Here is a 22,929-nt window from a genome sequence, read left to right as displayed (position 1 = left end):
CTTGCGTACAGTCAAAGTGCCGCAGCTGTGCACCTCTGTGAGCCTGTTTAGAGAGACAATGAACCGTGCTGCTTTTTCCATAGATATTGGGCGCTGCATGTGTGTGAGGCAGGGTTTTTTTGTGCGTTTGTGTGTGTTTTATTATCCACACTATAAAAGTCGGAAGAGCGGTTTTAGCGTGGCCAGCAACAAGAGGGCCTGATGGCATCTGCTGTAAAACTAATGTTCCAATGAAATTGGAGATTGTGACATTTACACACTGTTCTCAGATTATATCGGTGAATTTAAATCTGCGGGGCCTCGAAAACAACTTCAATTCAGCAGCTCGAGTGTCTTATTAAAAAGCACTTTTTTTGTTGTCGTTGTTGTGGTTTGTCAAACTGTGCTTGTGTGTGCATTGACTTTAGGTGATAACCTAACAAGGTGAAGCGAAGGCAAAAAGATATTGTTACTGAAACAAACTCGCTGAGTCTTTCACTTTTTGCCTGACCTTGATAGAAAAGTCTTATTATAGCACGTCAGCTTCTTTTACCATCAAACTAAATATGCCTGCTGTCTTCAACACGAGATTTTTATTAAAAAGAGCTGTTGTGTCCAAATGAATGAGTCTCAAACTGTGCTATTAATTCCGAATCCGCTTATGATGACTCGCCTAACATTGATCTGTTTTGGTTCGGTCACGACTACTCGGATATCTATAATAACATTTGATTAAACCAATATTTAAACCATCAAGTGTCTCCAGGTGTCATCCCGACTGCTAATACTATAAGTTGGATTATTGAGGTTCAACCTCTTTTGCCGTTTCCAATGTCAAAGGACTCCGTGTTGTCTTGATTGACGTGTTTTTCTTACCGTGCATGCAGCCACTGGTGTCATTTCTTATCAGAGAAGACTGGAAGTTGAATTTAGATTGAAAACTTCCTCGAGAGAGAGAGAGAGAGAGAGAGAGAGAGAGGAAGAATAACAGTTGACAGTTTATCATCTGTCTCTGTCTTTCCACAAACTTACTTTATCATTGTGCTTGTGCACGTGTACAGTCCTGGAGTGATTGACAACGTTGTCCAGAGAGCACTCGTGACTTTAAACAAATATTTGAGTTAATAACAAAAAAAATAACCGCATGTTCAAGGCTGTCTGGCGGCTGACTCTTAACATGTCAGAGCTTTCGTCTTGACCCCCGAAAGCATCGCTTGAATAACTTTGCACAACCTTCCCCCCCCCCCCGTTTTCACTGCTTCAACACCCAAAAACGCACGTTGACAAAAAGATGAAGATGAATTAATGTCGACCTCCCTGATCGCCTGCAGTGTGTCACTGGAGGACAGGCTTGACGTATTTAAAAAAAGCTATGATATGCGTGAAAAAAGCAGGTCAGCAGTATCCAAGATTATTTGCAGATGTAGTCAACAGGCTAACACATAAAAAAAAACCAACCCATAAATAATCAAAATAAAATCCCAGCTGTCCAATCGCAATGACGTGCGTGTTGACAGGAATGCCATCGTCAGTTGGTGATACACCGACGGCAGAGTGATACCGCATCCTGTGTCATGTCCTGGACAACGTTGCCCGTGTGACCGCAGGATGTTTTCGTGGGATGAGCAGTATCACCGGGGGATAATAGTGTTTTACTGCAGATTGCAGTGTAAGAGGAACAGCGCGTCTGCTCTGCGTCGCAGAAAGTTCATCAACGGCTCTGGCAGCTTGGCTCGGTGTCACAGTCGCGGCCCCACAGCTGACCTGAGCACAATGGGGTGTTAAAAGAACTGTGCTGTACATGTTGCAGCCGTGTGTCAGTCGAAAGAAGCCGCGCGCGTTAGGAGAGTATCAACCAGAATATGCTGCGGTTGAATCGGCTGGTTCTAAAGTTACTGATGAGGTGAAAAGATGGAGACGACAGCAACTGAAATCCCCGCACAGGCTGACGGGAAAAGAAGTGTCAGCAGAGCTTTCGGTAATCTGCAGTCGATAGAGATGCTTGTTTTCACTCAAAACATCTTTCGGGTTCCTTGAACTTTCCTGTGAGCCTGCAGAATATCAAGCCATTTTTTTTTTTTTGTCCCTCCGAGAGTTTAACTCCACTCCTAATCGTTCAAACGATTACCGCTATTATTTAATTTCCCTCAGTTATTTCCCTTCTTCTACGCGTCCTGCTTCCCCCTGGCCTCTCCCCGTCTGCCCGGCTGTGTCGTGACTGGTTTTCCTTTCTTTTATGTTTGCAATTTTCCTTCATGCTATTTTTGATGCCGTGTCAATCAAATATTCATGTAGACGGACCGATGACTCCGTCGGGCCTGCTTGGCTTTCACCATTTTCTTTTGGGTCTCACTTTGTGACGCAGGGACCTAACACACAAACACTTCAACGCACCAGACAGGTCAGGAGAGGGATTTTCTTTTGAACACATACTCAAACTTAACAAACTCTACCAGGAGGAAGAACAGAAAAAGTGTTACTAAAATTACCCAGCACTCTACCTTATTGTAACGGACAAAGGAGTCTGAATCGTTTGTTGAGTCAGAATCCAGTCATTATGAATCACTCTGTCAATGTGCCACCCATTGTAAAGCTCAAGAATAAATAAATGAAATCATTAAAGTGGGAGCACTAAAAGAACTTTCGAGCACCGGACAAATTGGTGCTTCATGTGCAGCTCATTTTTTTTGGGGTCTAATATTGACTTGTGTTATGACCCCAAAAAAGTCTATCTTTGGTATTTATTCCTCCTTAGCCTTAGCACTGCCAGGGAAGAGGTGGAAAAATCAGAGTAGATTAAAGTCTATTGATAGTTGAGCTCCAAAAATAAAAACAAATAACACGTTTATTTATTTATTTATTTATTTATTTTTTTAACCTAAGACTAATGGTCTGTAGACAGTCCTCACTCCTTTATTCTTGTCCCCAGCCTTCACAATCATGCGGCACTTAATGTAAACTCCATTATTTCCCAGACGAGGAAACCGCAGTGTCTAGTCGATGGGATAGATGTATATATTTATACCATGTATGGAGCCAGATTTCAGCCGGCAGCGGTGACGCACAGAGCTAAAAAAGGTCCCATTTCCTGGCCCCACTCAGGAAGCAAAGGAAAGACCTTGGCTCCAACAGGGTTGTGCAACTGGGCTCATGGACACTTAACCATAATAAACACTTCTTTTTAACCGGACCCTGCGTAGAGAATGGAGGGAGAGTTGGGTGGCGGCTAAGGAAAAAGTGAAAGAGGAGAATAAGAGGGATGCGTAAACAAGTTCGATGTGTCAACGTCTGGCTGACACAAGGTTCACATATCAATAAATAGAAAGCTGACTCAGTCACTTCTGTGTTAATGTACCAATGGATCCCAGACAGACTCTGGCCTTTTTTACGACCGAGGCGTTGCTGGCCGTGATCTGTCGGGAAATTGCCTTTTGATGAAACTAATTGACATTGACTTGGCCTCTGCTTTACAGCTGAACAATAACTCCTCAATTGTCCCACACGGTAATACACCCCCCAACAATGTCCACAAGCAAGACTTCCCCACTCAAGACGAGGAGCTGGTCCAGTGGGCAACACAGAGGTTTGGCGGCGTGACGTCCTTCACCACGGTCCGAAACCTGAATGCAATCTCAACGACGGGAACAACAGGTGAGAATTGTTTTTGTAACCTGGCTGATATTCGATTAGTATATAATAATAGAGTTTTCCATCTAAATCAATTGTGGCCTGTTTTTGCCAGTTTGCCAGATGGAGTCAGTTGCATGATGGGATACGATGCCATACATGAAGTGAGGAAGTATATGAGAGGTTTCCATCAGATCCCTCCATTACTGTGTAGGGGTCGGTGGCAGCCTTTTAAGTGTTTCAGATTCATCAGCCCGGCCACCGCCGATGTTTATCCGGAATGCGCTCTCTGCGTCTTCGTTTGGTCTCAAACAGTATATTCTGTGCCGAGGAGAGCAAAGTAATTACAGTCGGGCGAAACATAAATCTCCGGCTTACATAACTCAAAAGCGAGTCTGCGGTACAGTAATCGGGGATGGATGCGATGTTGTTTCCAGAGCTCTCGATAAAATTCATCACCAACCACGTGTGTTAAAAAATCCTCTGAAGAAGTCGCTGAGAAAACAGTGTGCCGTGACGGGACCTTTTTCATTTAAAAAAAGATTTTCAACCTTGCTTTTTGGATATCTTGCATTTTGATGTTCTTGGAAAGGATTTCTATTACTGTATGTCGTCAACAAATGCTGACCCTGACGTCAAGAATTGGGGACATCATTGCACATGGAGAGACAGTCGGAGAGGGAAGCCATGGACGAATAGCCAGCAATGCTGAAGGTGGAGGCACAAGACCACAAACGATTTTGAGTTCATGGCTGAGTAAAGTCTGGACACAAGGATATTACTGTGGCTGCTTTTGCCAGCAGCAGTAGCAGCAGGATGCTCGATGCGAGCACAATTACTTCCAAGCAAAGCCTCCTTAAGGCGGTTTGAGCCAAGGCAGAGCTCTGACATTGGGTGAAATAGCAGTGAAGGGTGATGATGCCGGAATAGTTAGTGGCTACTTTTGATGTCCATTGTCGCTCGCTGTGTTTCGGAGGAATTTAGTTTTGGTATCCGTGCTGTCCTTCTCCAGGTCCATCATAGGGACATTCTGTAGGTGACGGGTTAATGTCCCCTCCTGCCACAGGCACATTGCTCTCTCTCCATCTTAATTGGGTTGTTTAAATTGCATGGAAATGCTTTGTGGTTCAGCCACTTTTTTAGCGGGTGCTTCAAGTGTCTCACAGTTCCTCAAGGGAATTGAAGTTACTCGTGCAGAAGAACAGTTTACGTCGCCATTTCATTGCATCTCTCGCCCTGTACTGGGGTGTTGGGTGAACTTGCGTCGCCGGCCTTGTCGTGGACGTCGGAGAAGTGTGTGCAGTGATCGCACAAGGAGTGGTGCCAGGTGGAAGACTTCGCTAAGTAGCTGAGGAGAAAATATGTCCATATCCCCCATATGGTTCCTTGAATGTGTGATTTGAAATTTGCGAAACGCTATCGATGATGCCATCACGCTCGGGCTAGTTCAGATTAGGGCTGTCAGTCCGTGTTGAGGGGATCGGTCACAACTGATTTTGCACAGAAAAAAAATTCTCACCCCATGGATTCTAACGTACTGCAGGTTTGAGAGATATTTGCTAAAAGCTTTAGTTTCCACTGTGTCCTCATCTTGGCTGCCATATATTCTGATGTTGACAGAAAAATATCCGTCAAATTTTCCGCCGCCGGTGTGATGAGGTTATACGAGGTGCTGGGGGAAACTTATATCGCCTCCATGCAGGTCCAGCATAGCGGATTGGGTATTGCACTAGGTCAAGGGCCTAGCATAGTGTTCTCCCATGAGACTGCTGCTTTCCATACACAGAGAAGCAAGGGGGTCATGTGCCTGCTGCCCCAGCAGTGTGGTCCTCTCTTGCAGACTGGACTGCGACTCCGAGTGAACCGCTGAATTGAAATGTCAGTACTAAACCCTCTTCACTCCCTGTGGAACAAATAGACTAGACCACTGCTACAATTATGTATCAAAAGGGGTGTGCTGGCTATCTATTTTATGAGGCTGCTGTCTTCTTAAATAAATCTCATTATGCATGCAGAAATATTATATACTCATCATATGCGCTCATTTTAGGGTTAGGGGCAATGATATAAAATACATTTTTTGGGGTTGTTTGACAGGAACCAAACCTGGCTCTCGTCATTGCAACCTTCAAAATGAAGATGCGTCGGAGAAGCACTTCATGGAGATCACGAGTGCACCGTTGGCTCCTTCGTTCACGTCTTGCTCGCCGCAGCAGCCGAAAATCCCCAGGGATGACATGGAGCTTCACATCGTGAACATCCCAGAGAACGCGAACATTTGGTAAACCTCGAGACTTCACGACGAGCACCGTCTTATCGATTGTTTCCCCATCCTGGTTGGCAAACCGTCCTCATGCAATTTTGTGATTTCTCCATTTGGCAGTAATGTTTCGCTTCGCGTGGACACAAAGAACATCAGGGTTTTCCTGAGGGGCCCTCAGGGAACGACATGGATCGTTCTCAATGCACAGTACACCCAGTTTGGCGTAAGTCTACATACACACACACACACACACACAGACACACACAGTCCGGTAGTTATGGCCCACAGAGTTATCATATTTATTGTCCCAGAACACCACGTGAGACAGGATTTGTGAAGAGGACTGAGTCTCCGGTTTGTGTGATAAAAACTGTTGTCAATAGTTTGACATAGCGCATGTGAAATAGCTCATGTAATAACGGAGTTGACTGTTTTCGTACGCATGAAAGAATTTTCCCCCATGACTGTGAGAATTCTTGAGTGATTACTTGCACGTCGGCGTCTCCTGACTGAACACGTCTTCTCTTTCCGCAGTCCAACAATGACATCCTGCTGCCCAACATCCCACAAAGGATCTCGCCTTTGCACACGCTGAACAGTGACAATGCGAGGGATGTGCAGAGGAAGGCGCTGGAGGTTTTCAGAGTCAGTACTTTCACCAGCTACACTGAACTGCGGCCGGCGGACTCTACGATTCTACTGGTTCTCGTGAAAAGTGACAACCCCGCAGGTGAGACAATAAAACGCAGAAGAAAGAAAAAAGTCATTTTCTGCCAATAGAGCAGGTGGCAAACAGTCATAGCCCACGCATGATACATGTTACACAATGCCTGCAGCGAGATGAAGAGCAGAGGATACTGCTATGATAATTGCAAAAGTAATATTCTCCCTCATCATTACTGATATCATATTAGTACTGTTATGCAATATATATTATTTTATAAACACAGTTTGCCAGAGTCACTCCTTTGAGTGTTTTTAATCCAAAAAACGCACATTATCAGTAATAAAAATGTATGAATGTTAAGGTTTTTTTTGTTGTTGTTGCCGTTTCTCTCTCAGTCACAGAATTAGTCCCAGGACCAGAAGCAGTCACTCCCATTGCAGCGAGTGACCCACATCAGATGCCTCTGTTGATGCAGCTGTACAACTCCCCCGATTACCGATCCCCCCTGGACCCCAACGCCAAGGTACAGAGTGACAAGAGGATTTATGCAGAGGTAGGAAATCGTTCACCTTACGTACATTACTGCACATCTAAGATTCAGAGTTTATTACACTTCGCCGCACTCGGCTGATCTGACTCATTCCGGCGCCTTTGTCCTGTCCATTGTAGATTTCCGGCCACACTTTAGGCGACATCGTGTTGACCATCAAGGTGATCAGCTGCTTCGTGTACTCCAAGGGCTCGTGTCCCGTCGTGAAAGAGTTGCCCTTCATCCCCGAGGCGTGCTCCTCAAATTCTTGTCCCAACAGCACCCGACTCAGCTTCTCGCTAGATCAGCTCCAAGAGCTGACGTCCACCACGTGGGACCTGGAGTGCTCCGTCAAACTGTGCTACAGTGAGGTAGGAAGACTTCCAACTATTCATCAACTGTTAATGACACGGCACGAATGGACCACGTCTTGCAATGCGAAAAATCAAATCTTTCATTGAAATTAGGTAAGCAATTTAGATCTGCATGAAGAAAACATAACCTGTGTTAGTATTTTCCTTTGGTTGTCTAGAAATATTTTGAGTTGTGTTGCAGGGTAGATCTGTATTCACGGGAGAGTTTTGACTTTAATCACTTCATCGCCAGCAAAATCAAACCACTCGAGCTTGCTTATAACACTTTGACCTTTTTGAGTTCTTTCGTTGAGTTTTTCGGGGGCTTTGTTGTTGATAAGTTGTTCTGTACCACCTCACTAGAAATGCGGAGACGGAGGAAGAGTGAAGAGGAATCTGGAGGTTACTCAGCCGTGTCTGCAGCCACCGAGTGAGTTCAGTTCAAATTCTAACATATAGATGGGTACTATTTTTCATTTGTATTGTTTTTTTTTCAAATCGTCCACTTACAAGCAGATGGTACATTGGCAAACTTTTGTTTTAATTTGTCCTCAAGCAGTTTTATCATAGGCATTTTTTTCCACACAGCATTTTCTGGTATTTTTACGATGATCAACATACATTTATCATAGATTTTTGACAAGACCAAATAATTTGTCTCATTTAATATAATTCACTAAAAGAAACATAACATTCATCAAGTAAAACATGTGTCTTTTAATTTGTTTCTTTGTCTTGGTATTGTGATTAATTCATTCTTTTTTAAAACAAAAACTATCAAACAAGGAAACCTAATTGCTTTCATATTAACGAAACGATCCAAATAACGTTTTCTTGGTGGGGGCCTTGAGTTTAATATTCTCCCTTTTTAGGCAAACCCCTACTATGGATGAATGATTCATGTTTTATTCTCTTAACTGCAAAGTTTCTCAAAACTCTCAAAAGGAAAACAAAAAGAACTTTTAAGTGTTTCCTTTCTTGCCCTCAGGACTTAATTGCTTAGTCGGCTGCTCGTTCAGTGCATTTCTGCTTTGCTGCTTTAATTTCCATCCATATTTTGGAATTCAGTTTCACAACAAACGCTGCTGCACGCCGTTGTCATGGCAGTGGAATCAGGATATGCGGCGAAGCCGGTAAAGGGGTTGCAGGGCAGGGCCTCGTCCTTTAGGAAGGTCTGCAGGCTGACCTTGTGACCACAATCAGAAGTAATGGCCCTCAGGGGAGGGAGGTGAAGTCCTTTGTATTTCCAAGGGGGTCTGACCACGTTGCTGTCCAAACACAGCCACTGTGCCTGCTGCTGCTGTCGGACCATTCAACACAGTTGACTCAAACCAGGGAAGATGCCTTTCAACAATGAAAGACGTCTCCAGACGGATGGTTAATTTCGAGGAAAATTCCATCTCTGAGCAATGTCATACAAAGAAAAGTAGATGCTGCTTAAATGCTGGAACACCTGGAGTGTGTTCTTTGTAAAGCTGATGAAGGCACTGTTTATTTTTAAGCTTCCTTTATTCTGCATTTTCTTCTAAAAGAGAAATACAAAGGCCGGCGTGTCAGTGTTGCGGTGTATGTGGCGAGGAAGCTGACAAAACGACTCATCCATACTCCTGCATCCTGTTTGGCTTTTTTTCTCTTTGCTGTTTTGCTTCAACTTGCGTGACTAGGAATGTTTTTTCTGCGGGACAACTTGAATTAGCCGTGGAGGGAAAAAAAATGCGGGTTTGGTAGATGTGTTTACGCGGCTCCATTCTTTAGCCGGTGTCAGAGATACAAGGGTTATATCAGCAGGACTAGCAGACCGCGTTCTGCCTTCGCTGGGCCGGACTGAGTGCTCCATTCAGCAATCCTTCCTGTTTGGTTGCTTTCATGAAAGAGGGCTCCAGGGAGCCACGGCACAGGCCTGCTGCCTGTCTCCTCCTGTCCACCTGCACTGGAGCTTCTGCTTCCTGCCCCTGTTTATTCAGCCTTCGCTGTCAAAGCCTCACTTATACAAACTAACACTGCGACTGATTGCAGGGGAAAAAGAAAAGAAGAAAAAAAAAAAGTCCCAAGAGAAAGCCAACTCATGCTGCCATGATGTCTCTGGCCCATTCAGGGTCAAGGAATGCTCCTCGACTGTCGGAGATGCAGGCAGTTAGAGCGGCCACCAGATGTCACTGTTTCAGTGCTGTAGGCCGTGTTGAATTCAGTTGGTATTTGCTGTTCTTTAATCAAATAAGCATGATAGCGTTTTATATAAATTATATATATACATATCACATTAACTTTAAATTCTAATGAAACGCGAAAGGAAGTCGCATGTACAATATCACATTTGTGTCTATACACTTAAGTCCACATGTCCTATGTGTTTTGACATTAGCAAGATTTTGTCTTGGCTCACAGCAGAGAGACACACACACACACACACACACACACACACAAACACACACACACACACACACACACCACATGATGTGCAGAGCGGTGGCGAGTTTCCACAAAACAAACCCTCTGTCTTCTGTCCTCCGTGTCCTGTCTTAAATGTACTTCAGGAGGGGAGCGCTGTATTGTATGACGCCCAGTGTAGTACTTAGCCTAGCACTCTCCACCGGGAGGCGGGAGGCGGCAGCGGCAGGTGAGAGAAACTCACGCAAAGGTGATGATTAGTTTCTTCCAAATGTTGTCGCACGAGGCCCCAGAAGAAGGGGAGAGGGAGGGATCGATGCACACTGTGTTTTTTTCTTTCTTTTTTCTTGAACACATGGCACGCACACACTTGCTGGACTTTAGACTGCTTACTGTCAGACAAAGTTGTGTCTGTGTGTGTGTGTGTGTGTGTGTGTGTGTGTGTGTGTGTGTGTGTGTGTGTGTGTGTGTGTGTGTGTGTGTGTGTGTGTGTGTGTGTGTGTGTGTGTGTGTGTGTGTGTGTGTGTGTGTGTGTGTGTGTGTGTGTGTGTGTTTGTGTGGCCCCTCAAGTTCAGATTCAAGCCTTGAAGCGTATATGACAGAAAGCAGTTTGGGAGTTTGAAGAAAGGTTACAATTCGGATCAAGACCTTGCTGCATCAGTATTTCTCTGTATCTGACCAGGCTGTGTCAAATAAATGATTTTCAGGGACATTTTCTGAAATTTGAGAACATTTTTTTTCCTCAGCTTGAAAATTGGAAAGAGCGATCAATAAGTGCCCAGTGAGAGGTTTGTCCGTACAATCAGATGTCGGAACAGTTTAAGGTGATGTCTCAGTGAAGGGGAAAAACTGTCAATGATCTATTGTACAGCCTTCGTGAGATGACGTCCGTCTCAAGGTGATCCGCTCACGCCTCTGCTTCACGCCTCTGCCGGACCACAATGAGTGATGCTGAATTGTGGCTCGGCCTTGCCGGCCAATACCGTATTTCTGTGCCACAGTTTTGTATGTCAGAGGCTTGATCCAGTTTTAGCGGTTGCCTGTTCTCTTTTCTCTGTCGGAGCTGCGTTGAAGAGAAGTGATTTTTTTTTTTTTTATTGCTGCTGGCTCCGAGTTTTATGTTTTCTATTAAGTCTGTTAGCAGAGAAGCACATTCTGTGGGGCGAGCCAGCACTCAGCTCGCACGAAGAACATCGCCAATGCATAACTTGATTGTAAATTGAAATTTGTATCATTAAATCAGAAAGGAGGAAATGATAGAGTACAAATTTACTTTTTTATTTCTGTTGGGGTGAGGTCACCCTGCAAAAGTAATGGCTGTGATATTTTCCACATCGGCTTTGCTTGCATTGCCATGGCAACCAGGAGATGGGAGGGAGGCGGTGTTCAAGGATTATGCCATAGCTTGTACAAATCACATGTATTTTACATTACTGTTTGTCATTTAAAATATTTATATATATATATATATATATGATGAATATAGATTAACCGTTGAGGAAGGTGTTGGCTTCAGGTTGTGCAAGAAAGATAATCAGTCTGTAGGGACATAAGACCTGGGTGGATGTAGTCGTTGCTCGTTATTTCACTAAAATTCATTGTCAATATAAAGTCAGATTGTTGAATGCAGGAACTAGTTCAAAACATTAACAGGAAGTTCCATGAGTTTCAGCTGCCTAAAAATATTGTATTCACCAGAGACATGAGTACTGCTCCTGTCGAGAACTGCGAGAAATTGTGTGCAAGGGTTTTTATAGAAAAAATTTGACAATTCTAACATCTGATATCTAAAAACTGTTTCGCTATAACCACAGAAAAACACAGTGAATCTTATTTCTCTGTCAAAGAATTAAAATATGTCGTAACATCTCAGCGGTCGTCAACTGGGTCCCCGTACGACAATGCTGTCACATAAATAAACGAATACACAAACACAAATGCAAAACAATATAGGGATATTCACTGTGATTGACAAGCCACCATAAGGACCTCTCAAGTCTTTGCAAATTTATTTTCATACTGTGTTGTCAGTGGCAGCAACCATCAGTTGCGGTTGAACTGTCCGCTGTTGGTTTTCTGAATCTTGCATACATTATTATTATTTTATTAATTTATATATATGTTTTCATGTGTATGTTTCAGCCCAACCGTGCTTTGATTTTGGCCTACCTGGTGTTCTGGGCATTGCATTTGGAGGGTTCCTGATTGGAGTTTTACTTATCGGAGCCCTGTGGTTCATCAAAATTAAAACAGGTAAATGTACGTCCCACTATTTTGGTTGGTATATACAGATGATCTGAATTCATATTTGTCCGGATTTGAAATTGTCTCACTCTGCTTAATTCAGGATACCCAGCTGGATTAGACATGAGCTCGACTGCCGCAAATCTTCCTGGTGAGGATTTTCTTTTAATCTCCTTTCTTGTCTTTTCATCAGTCCTTGCCTTCGGAGCACGTTCTTACTCTCTCTCCCCTCCTGTCTTCAGGATGTCCCTGCTCGGGAGCAAAACGACAACCTGTTTCCAACAACCCTTCCCCCTCCGAGAACAGCAGCGCTAATGCAAGCATTGGAAGCACCCAGAGCACGCCGACCAGCAGCATGGCATGAGATTATGCTAATGTCCACCACCAGCGGGGCCACCATCTCCCTTCAAAGTCACCTATATGGGTGTTGTGCTTTTGTTTTCTTTAATAAATGCTTAAAAAGCATTTTCCCCTCCCTGCCCCCTTTAAATTCCCAATTTAAAAAGCACAACCCACGGGGCCGGCTGACAAATAACAGAAGTCTGATCCGTGGCTTCTGACGCTCACCTCTGTAGCTTCTCTGTCGGACTCTTCGACGGGAAGTTAAAGAGGGCAAGCGGAAAAGAAAAGAGAAAAAAAAAAAGGCTCCCAGCAACAGGAAAAACAAACCATATCCCCCAAGAGCTAACAGGAAATTCACTGCATTCCTTCCAATGAATTGTGCTCGTGTGATGGCGGCACAATAATAGTCAGACATGAGACAAACCGGTCAAAAGATTGACTTTGAAAAACAGATGAAAAGCTGTTTTGCATTCACATCTAAGCTACCAAAATACAAAGGGCCTTTGGCTAGGTCAGTCCAAAAAGTTATCAACAACACCTCGGGGACTGACAAGCTCAACACGTTCGGATCTCTCAGCCAATTAAGTGCTCACTTTGAGGGGTGTTTGTCCTAATTGGAGTTTGAGGTCAATGGTTAACAGCTACATCCTATTACGAAGAAGTCTGGAGCTAAGTTTAAACTCAACGCTGGATTTCTCTGGTGAATTGATCTTACTTTCTGCCTCTTTCATGTTTTTTTTTTTCTTTCTTTAACATTGCAGAATGTTATATCTGACCCACTGAGTCATTTGTAGCACACAAAAGAAAGTTATGGTGCCATTTTCGTGCTATGCCATAGCGGTATCAGGTCTTTCTTATCAAAAGAGGGTTTTTTCCGCCCCGGTTTTTATTGGAAGTTCCATAAACATATCATATTTTCTAATCACCCAACAAAATAAATGAAACAAATAATGTTTTTGGCCACACGGTAGCAATAAACTATAGAGAAAAGGAGCTCGGAAATAATCACTCTTGGACCACATGCGGAGATGTATGGCTGTATTCAGAGCTGAGTAATGTGGCCATAAGGAAGGGTTGGCACCGAAATCCTGCTCATCAGTTATCAGGCTCATATATGGACTCATACAGCTCCATTCACAGGGCGGGGTTTCCCCAAAATAGCCAGGATGTTAAATTCCAGTATTTTTCCATTGCACAATGTCCAATCTCATCGGTATTAGTTCATCACCTGTCTGCCTGACAATTTCTCGCAACCATGAAATTCATGCCTGTGATAAACATACTGTGCGCAAAGAAACGCATATGAAGACCCAAGTGTTTTAAGGCCAATTTCATTTTAAGCCTGTATATTAGGCTGCAGCCGTTTATGGTATATAAACCATTACTCTTCCCTTATTTAAAGAGCAGGACTTTGACATTAAGCGTGTGTAAATTGGGCAACCTGCTCCCTCATGTTCAATGTCACAATGCCACTAATTGCCACTAATGCGCTGCTCTGTCTCGTGATCTGAGTTGAGTGCACAGAAGGGAAACAATTTTTAGACCTCTAATGGATGTTATGGATCTTTTTTTTTCCCCGCCTTGACGAACAAGTCATCATTGAGCCAGGTTGCCTCCTGGAATGCGACCAAACTCCTAGAAAAGTATAGGTACAAAACAGTGGGCTGTGATATTTCTATAATAATTTGATATTTAATTAGAATTCCTCACGCATGAGGACATTAAATCTGTGCAATCTAAGGAAAATGTTTGCTTTGAATTAGTGTTCAAGTATTGAGTTTAAGCTTCCTTCGCTTTTTTTAAAGCTTCAAGCATAAATTACACAAATTAGTCACCAGCTCTGAATACAGCTTATTTGAACTCAATAGTATAAACACTGGTCACAATAATATAAAATCACATTTAGTTCATTCTGTGTGTAAAATATATTTGTCAGCAGGGTTTTTTTTGCTTTAACCCTATGAAGACTACTTTAAAAAAAATTCAAATCTAGCTTCATGTTCAGCCGCACAGAACATTTGTAATGACACGAAAACTGTCATTTTGGGAGAAATGAGTTTCTCCTTTCTACATTTGACAAGTTGAATGAGCCACTGCAGTGCTGATGTGAGACAGAAGTGGCCCAGTTGTATGATGGTGACTTCCAGAGTGACCGTTGATCTGTGAACCCACTGCTTGTTTCACTGTACAAGGGTAATTGTATTTTATATTTTTTCTCTTTAAAAGAAAAATATGTCACATGCCAAGCCTCCTTTCCAAAAAAAATCAGTTTGTATCCATGATACATAGAATCGTGATGTCAAAACTTTTCTTGAAATAAATTCCATATACTGAATTACTATTACTGATGCATATACAAACATATAAATATATATATTCATGTCATATAGTAACTCACTTTATTTTATGGTTTCTTAAAATAATTTATTCACCTTCTAATCTCAACAGTGTTCAGTTTTCCCCCCCAGACGAATGACATTTGTGAAATTTCTCCTCATTGTATGTATTTGAGCTGCGTAGCTTATTTTCCTGGTGCATGTACGCTCTTCTGTACATGCCCAGTTATCTTTTGTGTATCTGTGTGGAGACAGAACAAAGAGGGCCAGTACAAAATGCCACTTGAGTATTTGTGCAATATGATGAGGTTAACTTGTATGTAATGTCTTTAAGTAGTTTTTATTATTATGTTGTGTTTTTTTTGTAAGTGTTGTATGATATTCTTACTCTTCTTAACCTGCTTCATTATCTTATGTATATGAAGAACTGGGACAATTTCTAATCAAGGCACTTATCAAATGCACAAGATTTGTTTTGTATAGTAATATTTCCTCTTTTTTAAATCCTCATATAGATTTGTGTTACGATTATATTGCAGATTTGGACAGTGCGCGTCACATCACATTTGGCTCTTACCGCTGTTTGACTTTTGCCCTCACTTTTAAATTCCCCTGCAGTCCCAAAAACACTGCATATCTCTGCTGATGTTGACCTCCTGACATTGTGCTGTGTTCATTGTGCTATCTCCAGTGTGTGTGGTGGAGAAGGGAATTCTGAGGTCTGAACATGGACTGTAAATAAAGATGGACGACACACAATATCCTGAATACACATGCCACCATCTTGCTCTTTTGACATCATTCGGAGCCAGAGTCTGCACAGCAGTGATCATGGTGTGGAGCCACGGTAACGAAGTTCTGCCGATACACGTGCCCGACCAATTGCGAGTCAGTCTTTGCTGCCAGTGAAGACATTTCACTCCGTTTTTATAGCATCAAATGAATAATTAAAACCAAACTCATAAGAAAAGGAACACTTGAACATACACCAGTCTTTGAGAAAAATCCATTTAACATGTACTTTGATCCTTTTTGTTTGGTCCATGCCCCATCCACTAACGTGGAGGAGGCCGGGTTTATGACCTATACTGCAACCAGCCACCAGGGGGCGATGCAGATGATTTGGCTTCACTTTTGGGGAGCTGTCGTGTCGGCCATCTTTGTACAGTCTGTGGGTCTGAAAGACAGAATGTTGCACACATAGCAGCGCCGCAAAAGCAACATTGTCAGTTTTTAGAGAACCTCTAAACCAAAGTAACAACGCAACAATTTCTGGTTATTTTTTCACTCATATATGGAAAATGGCTGAATTAGAAATTATTTTTTTCTTTTCTTCAAAAGGTCAGGGATTCAGGTTATACCTGTATATAAATTCAGATTGGCTGTCAGTTAATTAACTTGTTAACCCTGCAAATCCCTTCACCGCTTTCTCCTCAGGCATTCTACACAGTTAATGAAATGTGTGTTTGTGTGTGTGTGTGTGTGTGTGTTTGTGTGTGTGTGTGCGCGCGTGTGCCTGTGCGTAGGTGTACAAAAGAAACTATGCCTACATTTTCAGTATGTTGCAAATTCTTCCTCCATTCTCTTTGCAAATTATGAATTCTCACAAAAAAACTATGAAGCCTGGACAACATGTCAGAATGGCGGCTTTGATTTTATCAAGTATGAAACGTGAAAGTGTTATTTTTGTGCCATTGTGCTGCCTCTATACCATTTAAAATGGGTCCATAGGTGTTTAGATAGGATTCAACTGATACAGTATCAGATTTGTCTGGAATTATCTCAATAAAGGGAATATGACAAACCCTTGTCTTCGTGTTTTCTGGTGTTTTTTGTTACAGCCTTGTTGGCAGCAGGGAATAACTAAAGGGAGAATGAAGATTATATATAGTGTTGAATCTGTATTTGCCTGAAGGTTGGATGGGAATATTGTCGACCGTCGTAGTGAAAATGCCCAATCGTTTGTCTCATCTGCAACGTGATTGATGACCGGCTGCATCAGAGCCCCGTTCTCTTGACTCTGCTCCTGTGTTGACTTGACACCACTGCATTAGCACTGGCATCGTAAAGAGACATTTCAAAATATAACCCAGAGAGAGCATCACTCACTTCAAAATCACTATTCAAGTAGTGGATATTTATAATTTATCATTGTAAGCAGTTATGCATTAATGTTGGAGCAGCATTTTATTTTTGCAACTGGGTGAGGTGGAGCTAATTTTACTTTATATACTGCTGGGTAGATTAATCTGAAGCTCTGCACTGTATATTATAAGATTATTATAGGTTTGGTTTTATTATATACGTCACCTGGAAAGTAATTAACTGGCACTGTTAAATCAATGTAATGGAGTGAAGTATTTTGCGATTGTACTTAATTACATTTCTTGAGTAATGTATTTGTTACATACCACCACTGGATATTTTGAGAGTATATATTTTTTTATTTCATTGTAGTTGTGTAAATTAGTTGCTTAAAATTGTATAATAATACAGAAAATTCTGTCTTTATTTATGTATCTATCATGACTTCCAATGGATTCAGCGGAGCTTGACTCATGACTAACCCGAAACAAAGCTTTTAAAAGAATCAAAAACATCACGCAGCATGTGTGTCATGAGTCGTTATTGTATTTAACCTTTATTGTTGGGCGAACTCATGAAAATAATGGTGTTTTTCTCTTTCTGCAGCTCTTCCTTGGGTTTCAAGTCTTCTTGTTTCATTCTCCAATTCAATCATGTTTTCAGGACTGGAGCCAAGGCATACAATACACATTGGAACCGTTTGGCCTTGAAGGCTACACAATGTGACATGTCTGTATGAGTGTGTGACTGCAAGTGTGTGCGTGACTGTACGTGTTTGAGCGTGTCCGCTCGCTTGCCTTTTCAGGTTGTTCACATCTCCGGATGAATCCATTTTTTTTCTGCAGAGTAAAAAATCCTCCTGTTTGGTCATCTACAGTATGATGATGAGATGCGTTTGATAACTAATGTAGATGGTAAATGTTAATGGTGTCATGACCTGACTATCATAAAAAATGTTAATTGAAATCACTAAACAAGAAAGAGAAACTTTCTGAGCTTCCTCATCACCATCCGCTTTTCCCAGTTCTTGCATTTACTTTTACAAATCTTTACAATCTAGAATTTTGTATTCACATGCCTCCTACACATTACATGTAAAGTATATAACTTAACTTTCCTTGTGTTTCACTACTACTGTAACTAATATATTGATTACATGAATTTGTGAAACACTAGTCAATGAATTTGAATTGCAACATCTCAAATGGCTGCGAATTCACTGAGTGAGAGAGACATGGGAAATCATGCAAGCCTATTTGGAGATGAATGGAAGGAAGGCTTTGTATTGTTTTGTAACCTTCAAATACTTTTTTTAAATCATAGAAGAAGAAGAAGAAGAAAAGAGGACCGATTCAAATGATCCAGTGTTGCTGACTGAAAGGAGAGAAATAAGAATTGAGTTTCCCCTTGTTTATATTTCTATCGATTTAGGAGTTACACTAACACTAAATGCCTACAAATCTTTTTTATTAACTAAGCAAATTACACTTTTAAATCTTTAATTGGTTGACACCTATAAATACTTTTAACTTCAGCCGCTCAATCACAAGTAAGAACGTGGGAATGTAAGAAAATGTCGGCAGCATTCTCCGAGTTTACCAGTGACCCCTTGGTCATAAAGGTCATGTGTTAGTCATATGTCCTGCAGCACTGTCAGCTGTGTACAGTTGACCACATTGAAAAGGTAAACTATTGCAGTGCAGCTTCCATTATAGCGTTGGATTTTGCTGGCAACACAGCATAATGAATGGCTGCAGGGAAACAGCCCCATTACATTTAATTACTCTGATAAATGTATTACTGCTGACGACCACCAGATGGTGTTATATTTTATTTTTATTTTTCTCTGAATGCACCGATTTTATTGCCAATCAACAGAAGAAGAGACAACGAGCCCCATTGTAAAGCAAAGCACCTTGCAAATTTGCTGAGGAAGAATTGAACAGAATCAATTTAAAAAAAAAGAGGAATACAGGTTTGCGGTGCAGAGGCAATGCTACTTTATGCTGTAACCATCATGCAAAAATACATTTCTGGCAACCACGTGTAAGCAGTGCTACTCATGCGGTCTGATTTGACCTGCACAATTTATATTCTTGCACGACGTTTGCGTTTCGTACGATCACTTCTCTCTAGTCTATTTACATATCTCTCTGAGAATCAGGTGAACAAATCTGTGACTGATCCTGACATGAAGCCTATAACGCCTCGAGGGCATGTTGAATTCAGGAAGCTGTATGTGAGCATAACTGAAGCTTCTCCGAGTAAGCCCGCTCTCCCTCAGACTTTCACACCCCGAGGCGCTGTACTGCACACAAGGTTGTTTACGCACTCCGAGATGGTGTACAAGCTGAGCCCCTCTCCCCGTCTCTCACCCACACTCAGACTTTCACCCTCTCACAAGCAACCATATACTTGCCAGCACCTGACGGAGTGGACCAACGTAATCCTCCAACTTATAGGCAGTGTTGTGTGCTCAAAGAAAAAATGCAGACCCCCCCCCCGGAGCCGACGTGTGGCCCAAACACCTCAGAGGCGAGGAAACTCAGCTTCTTCTCCTTCTTTTCCTTCTTGCTTCTTTTCTCAGACATGAATTCAATGGAAACACCCTGCATGGCCGCAATTAGCATAATACATGCCGGTGTTACAAAAGCAGGCTGGACATTCACTCGAGTGTGGCAACAAGACACCAGACCTGTGTGCGCAATCAGCAGATTATGCAGATTTGAAGGTTTTCTAATTTGTCATGCATGAAAGTGTAACGTTTCAGTTTTCAGAAATGGAAAAGGAAAGAGAAAAAAACAGATCAAGAGAAGTGAATTTCATGAGCAGCAGGTGGATGCTTTTTCCCTCCCCACTGTTTCCTTTTTGTGATTTGGGGCTAACATCCCTCGCATCAAAATGAACTGATCGTACTCGAGAGGGAAACAGATGCAAATTGGAGCTTTCTTTCTTCTTTCTTCGCCAACCTGTCACGGATCTCAACAACATGAATGCATCAGAATTTTTTACATCAAGATCCATATTTCCTGGGAAGCTGACGAAAGTTGTCCCTTCAACTGCAAACCAAAATTGAATTGGCCCTTCCCTTGCTCATTCCCAGACATTCCAACAACTTTGGTGCAAATTGTCTGAGTTTTTATTTTTGCGTAATCGTGCGTACAGAAAAAGAGACGTGAAAACATGTACATTCTTGGTATTCTGGGAAAAATACCCTCCCCGTCCTTGACTCATACCTGGCCTCAGTCAAGTTTTAAATGATTTTTTCTGGCGGATATATAGGTAGATTTTCTATTATAGTATGTCTACTCTGTTGTGCTGCATCGCCAGGATAAGCAGAGCCAATCCTGCTGTTCCACCGACCCCACCACTCCTTCCTTTTCGTCGTCCTATAAGATTAATGTATTTCCTTTAAAGAAATCGACCGTATAGGAGTAAAAAAGAGGTGCACGGAACAATTTCTCCTTGAACTTCCTGCCTGGTGATCCGGCTCATGCGTAATTGGCCACAGCCAAATTTGCTTTGCAGGTATTCATTTATATATTTATTTATTTTGCGGGGCAGGCTCTCTGCTAACTGCCACAACGGATTATAGTTTTTTCTCTCCTCCTGGAGCTCCCTTACTTTAGCCGCTACTGCCGGTCCCTCAGAGAGAACCCTTTCACGGGTCGAGCAAGGCACCAGGCTCTCGGAGTGCACAGTGGAGGTGGGGTTTCTTCTTGTCGTGTGTAACTTCATGTAAGTAATCTCTGACCAGTGAAACTGGAGTGTTTGTTGTGGTAGCTTGGGAAATTATTGATGTTTGAATAAGACGTAGCAAACCTACATTGTAGATCTCATGGACTAGCAAAAGGACATATCCAAAATGTTGTTGTTGTTTTTTTGTGGTGCTGAAAGAGCCAGTGTTAGTCATTGCTTAAATGTGATTGATAAATTTCCTCTGTGAAGCCAACCTAGCCCCACAGCGGCAGATATGGAAATAAGTGGAAAGGAAAACACAAATGTAAATTAGTGTAAGCAGTAAGTGTAGCTCTAGATAAAACCCCTGACTGGCTGTAAAGACAAGTGGCTCCGTGCGCAGAATGCTGAGCGCAGTGAGCCCCTTGTAAACAAAGCTTCTGCTATTTAGTTTCAGTTGGCTTAATTAGAATGAATGAGGGGGCCTTGTGCAAAGAGGACAGTTTTTAGTGGGTGGAGGGAGAGAGGAATCGGCTGTGGTGGATGCAAAGCTGGACGGAGAGATAAAGTTACTCCGTGGCACAAGGACCAATTGGACAACGACAAACAAAGCCTGCAGCCAAAAGCACGGCCGTGATGAATTTAGGGGGAACAACATACATGTAAATGTGCGTTCAAATCAAATTATTATGATTTCATTCATTGATTTATCTATACACCACAGAGATGTGTGTGTGTGTGTGTGTGTGTGTGTGTGTGTGTGTGTGTGTGTGTGTGCGTGCCTGTGTGTTGGAGAAAGAGAGAGATGATGATTTTGCGTGTGTTTGTGCCAGTGCGTTTGTGGTTGTGATATTACTTTCGCACACTAATATTTAGCATTCGAAGTCCTGGCGAGGCTCTTCACCATATGTGTTTCATAAAGGGGAACAGATTGTTGTTCATATTAAGTTCTAAAGCCAGTGTAACTAAAGATTAGATTATAAAATGATCATTAACTAACATAGTGAAGTTTCCGGGCAGTGAAAGAAAATCTGTGAAATTATTTTTTCATGCTTACTAAAAAGAACAATTTTTAAACAATCTTGCATTGACAGTGAATAAATATATATATATATATTTTTTTTAATCCAGGAAACTGAGGGATACAATTCTGTAGAGGTATTATTTGAAGGGACAATTTTTAACTATTTACTTTTTATAAATGCATGTCGCAAACACGTATATGCATGAATGTGCTTCATAAATCGCTCCCAGTTTGCCACAGCTAATGTGTTGAGCTGGGTCAAAGCATTTCTTTTGTCTATTCAGTTTATTTTGTTCAGTGAGAATAAGCACAGCTCCAAATATATCCGGTATTGTACAACTGAAGTGGGGAAACAACCTAATGGGATTAACTCATTAGTAATGAAAGTAAAATCAGTGCAAATGATGTATTCCTGCCAAGTTTCCAGCCATTCATCATCCAATTATTGTTCAGGATAATGATTCTTCCTACGATGCCTTCCGTACGTTTGATTTCAGTTAGTCTTATGTGAAGGGGACTGGTAAAACATGACTTACTTTGTGACACTGTGGATTTAACAAGACCAATGGTCTGTCTCGACTTCTAATTAATCAATCGAACTTTACTAATATGGCACCTTTCAAATGAAGCAAATGCAAGTTTTCTACAGTCGATTGACAAAATAAAGGCTGTTAAAAGTTGATTAAAGACTCGGATTTAGAGACTGATGCGTACCAAAACAATCAATAATTGACCACACAACTATAAAAGAAGGGTAGTTAAGATACTAAAAGATATTTGCACCCTGATCATCTGTGCAACCAGCTGTTTACGACCCATAGCCATATTGTCATGGTGTGCTGGGGCCAAGGCATTTGTTTCTTGCGGACCTTGTTTGAGACTCTTTGAGAACTCTTTATAGACATTTGTTTCTCTGTGTATTTCGTATATGATTTCTGTGAATGCCCTTCCTTGTGTGTCTTGGTTTATGTAAAGTTACTTTCTTGTTTGGCGTTCAACAACTTCACCACTCACAAATCTTTGACACGGGCGGGCTGTCAGAACCTCATGGGGGGGTATGGCAACGCAAACCGCAAAGTGTCAAAATGTCCGATTAAGGAATTCATCAGTTCCGTGTCTGCCCGTGGACATGACACATTGAGGGTGGGAGGTCACGTAGACATAGAGCAGGTGATAATGACCAGTGTTTGAGACAAAGATGGGGATTGGAACTCAATCAGGTATGTGTCACAGCGAGTCTCGTCAACCACAGACGACTGGATGATCGAGGAGCTGTTGTTAAATCTGAATTATTGAAACAAAAAGAAAACAAGAAACAAAAGACCAAGAATGCAAATTGAAAGTTCTGCGGAGGTGTGGGAACACAAAATCTAATTCTCAATCATTTGACGTTATTGAATAGAGTTATTCTACA

The 22,929-nt window shown here is 42.0% G+C and overlaps 1 protein-coding gene across 2 annotated transcripts in view; it reads left to right on the top strand.

Annotated features, from left to right (window-relative positions):
- Positions 1 to 16,537, top strand: part of eng (endoglin) — a 37,640-nt gene extending 21,103 nt beyond the window's left edge. Inside the window, exons 5-14 of one of the 2 annotated variants that reach the window (XM_035607787.2) lie at positions 3,453 to 3,630; positions 5,704 to 5,887; positions 5,990 to 6,092; positions 6,404 to 6,599; positions 6,932 to 7,089; positions 7,206 to 7,436; positions 7,782 to 7,848; positions 11,949 to 12,059; positions 12,154 to 12,201; positions 12,293 to 16,537. In XM_035607787.2, the coding sequence (XP_035463680.1) occupies positions 3,453 to 3,630; positions 5,704 to 5,887; positions 5,990 to 6,092; positions 6,404 to 6,599; positions 6,932 to 7,089; positions 7,206 to 7,436; positions 7,782 to 7,848; positions 11,949 to 12,059; positions 12,154 to 12,201; positions 12,293 to 12,414 (1,398 nt within the window). In that variant the 3' untranslated portion in view covers positions 12,415 to 16,537. Of the gene's footprint in view, positions 1 to 3,452; positions 3,631 to 5,703; positions 5,888 to 5,989; positions 6,093 to 6,403; positions 6,600 to 6,931; positions 7,090 to 7,205; positions 7,437 to 7,781; positions 7,849 to 11,948; positions 12,066 to 12,153; positions 12,202 to 12,292 lie in introns of both variants that reach the window. The other variant, XM_035607788.2, reaches the window with a different exon arrangement.
- The last annotated feature ends 6,392 nt before the right edge of the window (positions 16,538 to 22,929 follow it).

The sequence above is a fragment of the Scophthalmus maximus genome, chromosome 20 (genome assembly GCF_022379125.1).
Source record: "Scophthalmus maximus strain ysfricsl-2021 chromosome 20, ASM2237912v1, whole genome shotgun sequence".
In the NCBI taxonomy this organism is placed as follows: domain Eukaryota; kingdom Metazoa; phylum Chordata; class Actinopteri; order Pleuronectiformes; family Scophthalmidae; genus Scophthalmus; species Scophthalmus maximus.
The sequence above is the reverse complement of the archived record's forward strand: the minus strand, read 5'-3'. Positions and strand labels throughout refer to the sequence as shown.